Genomic DNA, 12167 nt, shown 5'->3' with positions numbered 1-12167 from the left:
AATCCCAGCTACTAGGGGGACTGAGGCAGGAGGATCACTTGAACCTGGGAGTTGGAGGTTGCAGTGAGCTGAGATCGTGCCACTGCACTCCAGCCTGGGTGACAGAGCGGGACTCCATCTCAAAAAAAAAAAAAAGATAAGTTGGTATGGTTTGAATGTGGAATCCTCTCCAAAATTTGCATTGAAACTTAATCCCCATTGTGGTAGTATTAAGAGTGAGGCCTTCTGGGAGGTGCATAAATCGATGACCTTGTAAAAGAGGCTTCAGAGAGAGTTTATGTCTCTTGCTTTTCTGCTCTCCTGCCATGTGAGGATGCAGCAAGAAGGCCTTCACCAGGCCTACCAGATGCTGGTGCCTTGATCTTGCAATCTCCAGCCTCCAGGACTAGAAGAAATAAATTTCTGTTCTTTGTAAGTTACTCAGTCTGTGGTATTTTATTACAGCACCATAAACAGACTAAGACAGAAGTCATTGTGTTGTTAACATGCAGAAATGCAGTTTAACAATGATCTGTGTCGGAAACATGCTGAATAAACCAGCTCTATTTTACTTCTATGCTGTACAGAGTAGTGAATGGTTGATTTGGATTTAGATTTGGGTCTCACCTTTGCCTCTTGCCAGCCATGAGATCCCTGAGTAAGTACCTCCTCCGCCTCATTTGCAAGACAGGGACAAGTAGGGACTCACAGGGCTAGTATGAAATAAAAATGGCAAGGTGCTTAGCACAGTGATTGTTGCCTATTAAATGGATTCAGTACCCGCCATCACTAATGAATTGAAACTTCCCTGGGACTGTTAATGAGAGACAAGGGTGATGTCTGAAATTTTTGCTATTAGTTGTAGAAGAAATAAAAAACTAGGGCCTCTGCCTAAATTAATCATAGAGGGAATAAAAATTAGGTCCTCTAAGTAAATTGATGAGGCTTAAACTCATTGACCTTTGACACTGAAGTATCATGACCTTTTTGCAGGCCAAGTAACATTTCTGGGCATCATTTTTTTCCCTCATCTATAAAACTATGTGAGCTGTTTTGATTCCTTCCACCTCTAACTTTAATTTGCAGAATGGTTAAGAGAACTGAAATTATTTTCTCCTATGCCTTCTCTGTCATCATTTTCACCATTTAATATATGATAATTGAAGTAACTGTTTCCTTGTAAGTAACTTGAATTCAGAGTTTAAAATTTCTGGAAGGAAAATTTATCACAGCCTTAGAATGGGGTATTGAAGGTCAGTCTGAGTTTCTGAGTAGATAGAACTGAAATATGCATCATTGTTTTCTTAGAATAGTTAGCTCCTTTCCTTCAGAATCTTTATTTGAATATCAAAGGAGACATCAAAGGTTGTTCGGCTCCTCCATGGAATGCCTTTGCCTATTAAGGTTTAGACGAGACACTTCATGGGTTCAAGGAAAGTACATTAAAGAGAGAACCCATAAACACTTAAGTTTCCTTTATTGTTAAGTGTCAAAAGACACTTAAAATTCTTTTGTTGTTTTTGTTAAGCTTATGCTTTTTTTCTGATGTGAGCTGTGTCTTTGCTATATTCTGATCAACTGAGAAATCTTTTTTCTTGAGTTTCAAAGAGAAGCAGTAAATCTGAATTTCTATTGGAAAAGCTCTGATTCCAAAACATTTTTTTTGATCTGAATATGTGACTCTTTACTAATTTCCTTTTTGCGTTAAAAGAGCAAAGGAAGTTAAGTCAATTAAGATTGATGTTCTAGAAGAAATTTCATATATCACTGTTTATAATTTGTTGCTATAATGTTAAACAGTTACAATTCATTGTATCTGAGATGTTTGCTACCTGGAACTGACATTTAGGCAAAAATTATCAGCTGTTCGTAGATTCTGAGAAGAGCTGGAAAGACTAATTTCATATCTTCATTGAAATCATCAGTATTCCGGGTAAGGGAAATGGTACTATTACTATTTCCAGAGGAAAGTGGTTTTTCTCTTCCAACTTGCTGCCACATTCCAAGCTGTGAGCACTTTTATTTTGTACCCTGATCTACTACGAGAGGGTAAGGAAAACACAGAAAAAGAAAAGGGGTAGGCCAGGTGTGGTGGCTCACACCTGTAATCCCAGCACTTTGGGAGGCAGAGGCGGGTGGATCATGAGGTCAGGAGATCGAGAGCATCCTGGCTAACATGGTGAAACCCCATCTCTACTAAAAATACAAAAAAAAAAAAAAAAATTAGCCAGGCATGGTGGTAGTCCCAGCTACTCAGGAGGCTGAGGCAGGAGAATGGCATGAACCCAGGAAGCGGAGCTTGCAGTGAGCCAAGATTGTGCCACTGCACTCCAGCCTGGGTGACAGAGCGAGACTCTGTCTCAAAAAAAAAGAAAGAAAAGAAAAAGGGTAGATGTTTACAATTTGATTTGGCTCAGTAAGCATTTATTGATCATCTTGCTATATGTGTTAAAAATATTCAAATGACACTTGTTAAAGCACTGTAAGGAAAACTTTAAGGTGAGGATGGGTTTGTTGCAATTGATACAGAGACCACTGTGGTGGAATTTTGCAGTGGTGGAGAGAGTTGGGGCTTAACTCTGAATATAGCATGGACAAGTGGGAATTTATAGCCAGTAAGCAGGGTGTGGTGGGTTGGGGGGCATCAGTGGATGGAAAATTACTAAGAGAAAACATCTTGAATAAGGGAGAATTCTGGCTAAATAGACCTAATAGGATTCTTCCTGAAGATAGGCCAGAGTGATGAGACATCTCCTGGGAGATGGTGGAGGATGAAAAACTTGGTCAGATATTGACAGTGATCAGCTCTGATGGTGGGGGTTTCTGGCTAAACTGATTTAGTGGGATTCTCGCTAAGACTGGATTTTACAAGAAAGTACACAGATGGGCCTAGGAGAAGGTTGAGGAACCTGACTAGATTTTGGTCAAACAAAGAATCTTTGTCATATGATCAATTATTTATTGACATGATAATTCTGTGTTACCAAAAGTCATTGATTTATAATAAGCATTTATTTAGTTCTTAAGATTATGGGTGGGTACGTGATTATGGTTGGCTGGTTGTTTTGATCTCTGCTAATATCTCTCAATAGGATTTGAGGACCAAGTAACTATGGAAGGTAAACTTGACCTTTATTTGAACATGATATACTGGGATGGTGGATGTGAGTAGTCAGAAAATTTGGGTATGTGGGAGCGTAGATTAGGGAATTTACTATGGCTAACCTTAGCCTTTTGCTTTTATTTGGCAAGAATCAGAAGTTGTTACAAATACTGCTTTATAATGCCGATAACCTTGATGCCAATAACCTCAATTAATGTTAAACTGTTTTTTCATATGCAACTGCAAATTTTGAAGGGCCTCCTCCAAGTGAAGGGTCAACTAATATTTGACTTTTCACGAATCCCTTGACATTCCTTTCTTTTTTTTTTTGAAATTGGGTAGTTTCTTCATTTTTCCTTGGTCAGTTTTGGTGTCATCAGTTGGTGAGAACATCCAAGGATCACAATATTTTAGACCTAAAACGGACCCTGAGACCACTTGGTCTAACATTCATTAATAAAGGAAGGAAGTGAAGCTCAGGTAGATTTATTTTACATCATGTGATAAGTTAGATGGGATCAGAGGAATAGAACCCTGGACCCTTAGTTCTCATTCTGTTGGTTTCATCAGTGGTCTGGTTTTGTTGTGCTGGCTTTGCAAGGAAAAGAATGGAGAACTTGACTGGAATTAGAAAAAAATAGTAATAGCATTTACATAGTAAATTGTATTTGAAGACAATTTTAGGTACTTTATCTTATAGTTGCAATGAATAGCTGAGAGAATCTGATGTCATAGTTAAGTATTATTTCCAGTTTTAGGGCCTCCTCCTTTAGAAGAAAGAAATTATAATGTTCTTCCTCATGGAATTATTGTAAGTGGTGAATAAGTTACTAAAATCACTTAGATTAGTGTCTGGCACATATTAGTTGTTGCTATTTTTATTATCGCTGTTAATAGTATTGTTATTGAGTGTTGTTATTTGGTTCTACTTCACAGATCATGTGTATTGGACTGATGGGGAAAGTTTGTTTATTTTTGGTGTGGGTGGGGGAAGACGAAAAGATGCAGAGAATTTAGCCCTTAGAGTGCACCCTGTCTGAGCTTAGGGATCTCAGCCTCTGACCTAGTGTTTACCAAAAAAGAGGGCCATGTTATTTTGGCTTACTTTCTCATTTACTATTGGTCAACAACTAGAAATAGAAATCTTGAAGAGGTCATCTTTTTTTTTCGTACACTGCTCTCTTTACCAATTTAGGCTTTCATTACATTGGGATGCTACATTTTAACAATAAATTATTTGGTGCCTTTAGCTTCTTGAGAAATGACTTTCTCAAGAAACCAGTGGACACTTTACAAATATAACTCAGTGAAATGGCCATCATAGCGAGCTTTCAGAGAAACAAAATATGGAGAATTGGCTGGGTGCGGTGGCTCACACCTGTAATCCCAGCACTTTGAGAGGCCGAGGTGGGTGGATCACCTAAGGCCAGGAGTTCAAGACCAGCCTGGCCAACATGGCGAAACCCTGTCTCTACTAAAAGTACAAATATTAGCCAGGCATTGTGGCGGGCGCCTGTAATCCTAGCTACTCATGAGGATGAGGCAGGAGAATAGCTTGAACCCGGGAGGCGAAAGTTGCAGTGAGCCAAGATCACGCCACTGCACTCCAGCCTAGGCGAAAAGAGTGAGACTCTGTTTCAAAAAAAAGAAAAGGAGAATTTACCTAAAAATATCCTAAACTTTGTGGTTTGCTGTTCTATAGAAAGGAAAACCACTGCTAATTTTTCCACTTTGTTAAAATAAACAAGCAACAGAGGAAACTTGAGAAAGGACGTTTTCAGAAGCAGATCACCCCAGAAAGTGCCTTTTTATTTAGATGTGTTGCTTCTCCAGCCCTCCCCAGCACCTTTTCCATTTCCACTCTGTCATTCTCTTTGCCTTTCTGCTGCCATTGATACATCCTGAAAAGGAACAGCAGAAATAACCAGAGTGGTCGTGGTTGAGTTGGCCTGAAAATAATAGTCACAATAGAGGCAGAGCAGAGAGAAGGACGCTTAGCAGGGTTTTACCTTTTAGGCAACGAAGAACCAGTTGACACTGAAGATCAAAGTCAAGGACTTTGCCTCAGAAAAATACACACAAAATCTTGTGTAAATTTCAGGAAGCAGTAGACCCCCTAAAGCCCATTTTGGGACAGTAGCTATCCCTGTGGGTTGTAAGAGCTGACAGTATCCCTGGCGTTCTTTCTTGTCAAGCTCTGTTGGCAGCTAAGGAAGATGAAAGGGATTTAAATGCAGTGCTTGAGGATGGATCCAGTCCAGAGCTTGCTAAAAGCCAACTCTCTTTTGTGTTTTTTGGACTCCTCATTTTCTCCACTCATTAAATACTTGAATGGCCAGATCTGAGCACGTATCACTTCCACAGCTCTTTATGGACCAGGCAGAGGAAAAGAGAGGTGAGAAGGAAGCGTGAGGCTCTCACCTCCTCACAGTGCCATTTGTTACAAAGCAGAGGAGCCACATGTGTTTTGTAAACAATCCTCTTTTTTTTTTTTTTTTGAGACAGAGTCTCGCTCTGTCGCCCAAGCTGGAGTGTAATGGCACGATCTCGGCTCACTGCAACCTCCGCCTCCTGGGTTCAAACGATTCTTCTGCCTCAGCCTTCTGAGTAGCTAGGACTACAGGTGTCTGCCACCACACCTGGCTAATTTTTGTATTTTTAATAGAGATGGGGTTTCACCATATTTACCAGGCTGGTCTCGAACTCCTGACCTCATGATCCACCTGCCTCCACCTCCCAAAGTGCTGGGATTACAGGCGTGAGCCACCTCACCTGGCCATTGTAAGCAATCCTCAAGGTGGATAGACATTTCTTCGTGAGATATTAACCCACTCTGGTTTTACAAAAAAATTTCTTACCTTATAGAGCATTCCCTTTGTGTAAAGAGACCTCATGCAGATTTTAATGCAAATTTTGTTGGGGAAAACCCCTTTGAGGAAAAATTGGATTTAAAAAGAAGAAAAAAACAATGAAAAGGGATAAAGGAAATAAGGATGAGGTGGGAAGTGCTTGCTGTTTATGTGATTTGATTTGACTTTTGTTTTCCTCCTCCACTCTGTATTTTCCGTGTAGAATTTTGCATGTAGGTGAAAGTGACTTATGACTTATTTTATATTTTCATTTGGGGCTTGTTAATACCGTCTCTTGATTCCCTTTCATCATCTTTTTCTAAAACCAGCCAACCGCATGTCTTATATGTAGATATCCAGAACTCCCACTTCCTATAAGTGAGTAAGCTGCAGCGGGGCAGGATCCACACAGGTTCCTGCCCCTCTAGAAGCTGACGTTCTTGTAACCTAGTTTGGTTCCAAGAACCAGAGGCAGGTGAGAAAACTATTCACTGGATACCAGTGAGCTCTAATCCTAACCAAGATACTCATAACTTTGTTGCCTTAAAAAAATTATTTAACTGACTGGTTGCAGTGGCTCATGCCTGTAATCTCAGCACTTTGGGAGGCTGAGGTGGGTGGATCACCTGAGGTCAGGAGTTCAAGACCAGCCTGGCCAATATGGCAAAACCCCGTCTGTACTAAAAATACAAAAATTAGCTGGGTGTGGTGGCAAGTGCCTGTAGTCCCAACTACTGGGGAGGCTGAGGCATGAGAATCGCTTGAACCTGGGAGGTGGAGGTTGCAGTGAGCTGAGATCGCACCACTGTACTGCAGCCTGGGCAACAAGAGCAAAACTCCGTCTCAAAAAAAAAAAAAAAAATTACTTAACCTCCTACAACCTTGGCATCTTCTATTTTTAGAGGTAAGAGATTTGTGAGGTATTTTGTGGGTAGAAGACATTGGAGCCTTCAAATTATATTAAGTAGGTAAATAAACTCTTATTTTGTTTAAGATTATCCCTGTGACCAGTGTAACTGTATTGTTTTCAAAATGACTGGGTTATTTGGGATTCGATGCGATAGTAATAGTTATAGCTAACAGAGCTAAGTCCTGTTCTAGATATTATCTCATTTATTCCTCCCAACTTTCCTGTGAGGTAGATACTATTATTATCTCCCTTTTATAAGTGAGTAAAATAGATGTGAAAAGAGGTTCGGAAACTTGCCCGAGGTCTCCTGGGCTCTCAGCAGCAGCAGAACTGGGAACGGAAACCCAGGTGTTCTGGCTCTAGAGGCCCTGCTCTCAGCATTGTTCTCTGCAGCCTTCTTCAGAGCTGCAGCGTCTTCACCTTGAAAGGAGAACATTGTGTCTGGTAGACACACTTATCTAAGATTTTTTTTCTTTCCCGTTTTAGGTATCTGAGAGCAAGCAGCAATAGAAATTTCCTGCTTACCATGAGACCATTTTTAAAAAGGGCCATTTTGGTCCTAAGTTATGTAAGTATATATATATATATATACTTTTGAAATATCTGATAAGGACTGTTTTCACTCTATCTCAGCTCAGAGGTGTAATTCAAATTATTTAATAGAATCAGCAATAGACTCTAACATCATGACATTGGGATCAAACAGTTGGCATGCCGTAATGTTACAAAGCGTCCAAAGGTATATATGAAAGCATTCCAGGGATATGTGGATTTGATGATGGGGACAATGTGAACTGCAGTATTCTATGAGTCCCTTTCAAGATGCTGAGGCTGAGTTGTCTCAAGAGGAGGCAGTGCAATCCTGGCTGTATGAGTTGTCTATTGCCACATAACAAACCACCCCAAGCTTTAGTGGCTTAAATATAACAACCCTATATTTGCCCTACCTGCTTTAGTTTGGGCAGCATTCAGCTTTTCGGTTCTTCTGATCATCATGATTTGGGGCTGAGGTTACTCAATCAAGTTTACTCAGCCATCATCTGAGCCAGGTCATCTCAGTTCTCCTCTACGTGCCATCTCATCCCCGAGGGCCTCTCCCTGTTAGTTCTTTTTCCAGAGAGGTAGTCAAGACTTCCTTGCCACATGGCAGCTGGTTTCTAAAAGAATGAACTAAAAGTTGCTGCACCTCCCAAAGATTAGGTCCAGAACTGACATAAGGTACCTTCTGCATGTTCTGTTGGTCAATACAAGCCAGCCACAAGACTAACTCAGATTTAAGGGAAGGGGCGACTGACTTCATTCCCTGTTAGAGGAACAGAATGCACATGCAAAAAGAGTGGAGATTATTGGTGGCAATCTCACTGAATCTTCTTATTCTCTGAAGGTGCTTGTCATTTTGTACTTCCGTCTGTGGATAATGGGAGGATCTATGCCCCTCTTTTCAGAGCAGGATAATCCAGCTTCATTTTCGCCTTACATTCTTACGAGGTTAGTATAAATAATTTTTTTAAAACTTGGTATTTATTAGATAATTTTGAGTAATCTTAAATTACAGGCTGACTTTGCATATTGAGGATTGTGGTCTATCCTCCACGTGGGGAGAAAAGAAGCTATACATTTGAAATTGTTGTCAATAAATAAAGCTGTTTCGGCAGTATTATTGCTATTGTTTCATTTGGTGTATATTTGTTTATTCAACAAATATTTAACTGGATACTATCTTAGTTCATTTTCTGTTGCTATAAAACTACCGGAGACTAGGTAATTTATAAAGAAAAGCATTTATTTGGCCTACTATTCTGATGGCTGGAAAGTTAAGATTAGACATCTGGTGAGAGCTCAGGCTGCTTCCATTCATGGCGGAAGATGACGGTGAGCTGACTGTGTGCAGTGATCACATAGAGAAAGAGGAAGCAAGAGAGAGAGTGGAGGTGCCAGGTTCCTTTTTAGCAAATGGCTGCTGTGGGAACCAATAGAGCAAGAACTTACCTCCAAGGAAGGGCATTAATCTGTTCATAAGGGTTCTGCCCTCCTCACCCAAACACCTCCCACTAGGCCTCCACACTACTACACTGGAGATTGCATTTCGATATGAGATTTGGTGGGGACAAACAAACCTTATCCAAACCATAGCAGGCACTTATCAATAATAACTATCTATTGATTGATACATATGGTGAATGTTACAGAACAGTGTGCAGAGAAGTGTGCAGAGGTTGACTGGATATCATAACCATTTGTAAGATAAAATAAGTGGGGTGGTTAGAAGTGACAAATAGAAATGAACAACAGTTTTTGCTAAGATACAGCTAATTACGCCATTTGTCCTTAAGAGTTCTGAGGGGTTTGGGTCAAGAAGTAATGCTGATCAGTGGATCTGATTCACTGAATAGGATTTTAAGTCCTTAACTATTTTATTTGCTGTGATGTATAGCTGAGGCTTTCAGATGTAATTATATTTGACAGTTTTAATACCTTCCTTCAGAATATATTGTTGCTATAATGTTTTAAGAATTGGGATGCCTTTCTTTTGGCTGGAACCACCATCTTCTAATAATTTGCTATGATGAGGAACACAAAGAAAAAGAGGGAGAGGCACCCCATAGATGTTCTCTAGGCCTTTTAGAAAACATGGAGTTGTTCCTTTGGCCACATACATGCAGATCTATAAGAAAGGTGATATTGTTGACATCAAGGGAATGGTTCCTGTTCTAAAAGGAAGGCCCCACAAATGTTTCCGTGGCAAAAATGGAAGAGTCTACAATGTTACCCAGCTGCTGTTGGGGTTGGCATTGTTAAAAACAAACAAGTTCAGGGCAAGATTCTTGCTGAGCGATTTAATGTGTGTATTAAGCACTCTAAGAGCGGAGATAGCTTCCTGAAATGCATGAAAGAAAATGATCAGGAGAAGAAGGAAGGCAGAGAAGCACACTTTGTGAATGAGTGGAATGGAACCTGGACTGCTGGAACCTATCCCCTATGAATTTGTGTCATAATAGATGTCAAAAAATAAATAAAAGACCTGTGGACTGTAAAAAATTAAAAATATAAAAAATTAAGATGCACTCTTCTAAAATGTTCATAGTTTTACATACCTTTAATGTTATCTAATATCATTTTAATGATAGCAACCTTCACTTTTTTTTTGTATTTGCAGAGACATGATAAATTTTAAATCTTGATCTATGGGGCATTTATATTTTAGTTTATTCATATCTCTTAGGGACAACAGATTTCGTTAGATTGTTAGATTTCGTTTTTTGTTTTTTGCTTTTGTTTTTGTTTTTTTGACATGGAGTCTCACTCTGTCTCCCAGTCTGGAGTGCAGTGGCGTGATCTCGGCTCACTGCAACCTCCGCCTCGCTGGTTCAAGTGATTCTCTTACCTCAGCCTCCCAAGCAGCTGGGACGACAGGCACACGCCACCACGCCCAGCTAATTTTTGTATTTTTAGCAGAGAGGGGTTTTCGTCATGTTGGCCAGGCTGGCCTCAAACTTCTGACCTCAGGTGACCCACCTCCCTCAGCCTCTCCAAGTGCTGGGATTACAGGTGTGAACCACCGTGCCCGGCCTAGATTTTGTTTTTATGTCTTCCGGTGATCTTTGCTTTATATCATTAAGTTCTTTTTTGGAATTAATAAATTTCTACTACTTTCTTTGCCTTGTATGCTTTTTTAAGTTATTTCTAGTATTTTCTTCTCTTTTTTGTCTTTATTTCCCATTTAAAAAGGATATCTTCCAATTCGAATATCACATTTTTATAATAAAAACTATGTCATGTTTGTTTTCATTACTTCCAACATGTGTTTGTATCAAACAAACCTTGAATATGCTCTCAGAAATAATGTGATATCCAACTTCTGGTGTTGGCTTGCTCCTTCTCAGCAGTGTAGAACCTGTATAAATTGTTGTTTATATCTTATGTTTTAAAAATTCTTGTTTCATATATCCTTTAATTAAGCTTGACTTCTCTAACCCAGCTTTGTGTTAATGTTGCAATCTACTCACCATTTTTAGGTATCTCTCTCTGGCCTTCAAAATCTCCAGGGCTGCTCATCCAGATATTTTTAGCTGTGCCAGCTCACTAATATATTGTCTTGTGTTCTGTAGCTCCTTAAATAACTACCTTTGTCTTTAAGAGAAAAACCAACTTTGCCATATAATCTTGCATAATGGCTCCATTTCCTTTAGCTTTGGGTTGGTTTCATTCCAAGACTTCTTGTCTCCTGAATTTGAGCATTCATTCTTATCTTTGTAGTTAGACATAGCCTGTTCCCTGAGCTTACCAGTCTCCAAACACTAAGATGTACAGTTAAAAAGAGACAGATGGAGGAGAACAAGAACATACTGCTGTCAACTCACCAACCAATTATTTTATTCCTATCTCATGTCGTAAGTAAACAAGTGCTTGTCCCAAGGTCCTTGGTGTTAGGCAAAGGTGTCATTGAAATCTGACTCACAGCTCTCCTAGCTGTAACATCTTAGGGGCCAAGGGCATTAGGTGGTAGGGTTTTCTTATCCCTGCTGGTAGGAAAAAAAAAATTCTTTGGTGGAACCTGTGGCAAAATTACTACCTTGAGCCAACCATTTGAGAGATTCTGCCTTTCACTTCCAAGGCATATATATATACTTTTCAAAGGGATCTGCTACGTATTTTGTCCAGGACTTTCTGTCTGTGAATCAGTCCATCCAAGCGACTGTAACTCAGGCAGTTCAATTAATAAAAAGTGGTGGAATAGAATATCCTAATATCCATATCTTTATATTCTTCCTTTCCTTTCTTTTGAAAAACATCTTTCTGTTCTTGTGTTTCATATATAAAATATCAGCCTGGCCAACATGGTGAAAACCCGTCTCTACTAAAAATACAAAAATTAACCAGGCATGGTGACAGGCGCCTGTAATCCCAGCTGCTTGGGAGGCTGAAGCAGGAGAATCGCTTGAACTGGGGAGGCAGAGGTTGCAGTGAGCCGAGATTGCGCCACTCCAGCCTGGGTGACAGAGCGAGACTCTGTCTTAAAAAAAAAAAAAAAAAAAGTGTGTGTGTGTGTATGTGTGTATACATATATATGTATGTATGTATATGTATATCTCCAGGGAAATTTCACTGACATTTGTTATGAATGGCTTTTCTCATTCCTCTGAGGTGACCACATTAGAATTGACTCTTTTGAGCACCTAGAAAATGGTCTCTAATTCCTTTCCCGAGTAAAGTTCCTACTCAGCTTGCATATTTCTTTGTCCTGTCGTAGGCTGGTGATTCTTAAAGTGGACTATCTTGGTCTGTTTCCTAGTTCTATTGGCTTTTCTTTCCTTCTTAGCAGCTG

The 12167-nt window shown here is 39.8% G+C and overlaps 1 protein-coding gene across 4 annotated transcripts in view; it reads left to right on the top strand.

The window, feature by feature from the left end:
• The window catches only part of TMTC1 (transmembrane O-mannosyltransferase targeting cadherins 1), a 281634-nt gene that overhangs the window by 115115 nt on the left and 154352 nt on the right, over positions 1–12167 (top strand). For 2 of the 4 annotated variants that reach the window (XM_054442886.2, XM_054442885.2), the window contains exons 6-7: positions 7328–7409; positions 8226–8329. The exons of the other annotated variants lie outside the window; for them this stretch is intronic. In XM_054442886.2, coding sequence (XP_054298861.1) covers positions 7328–7409; positions 8226–8329 — 186 coding nt within the window. The remainder of the gene's footprint in view (positions 1–7327; positions 7410–8225; positions 8330–12167) is intronic. 4 annotated transcript variants of the gene reach the window in all.

Source organism: Pongo pygmaeus, chromosome 10 (assembly GCF_028885625.2).
Source record: "Pongo pygmaeus isolate AG05252 chromosome 10, NHGRI_mPonPyg2-v2.0_pri, whole genome shotgun sequence".
Taxonomy (NCBI): domain Eukaryota; kingdom Metazoa; phylum Chordata; class Mammalia; order Primates; family Hominidae; genus Pongo; species Pongo pygmaeus.
This window is presented reverse-complemented; position numbering and strand designations above follow the sequence as displayed.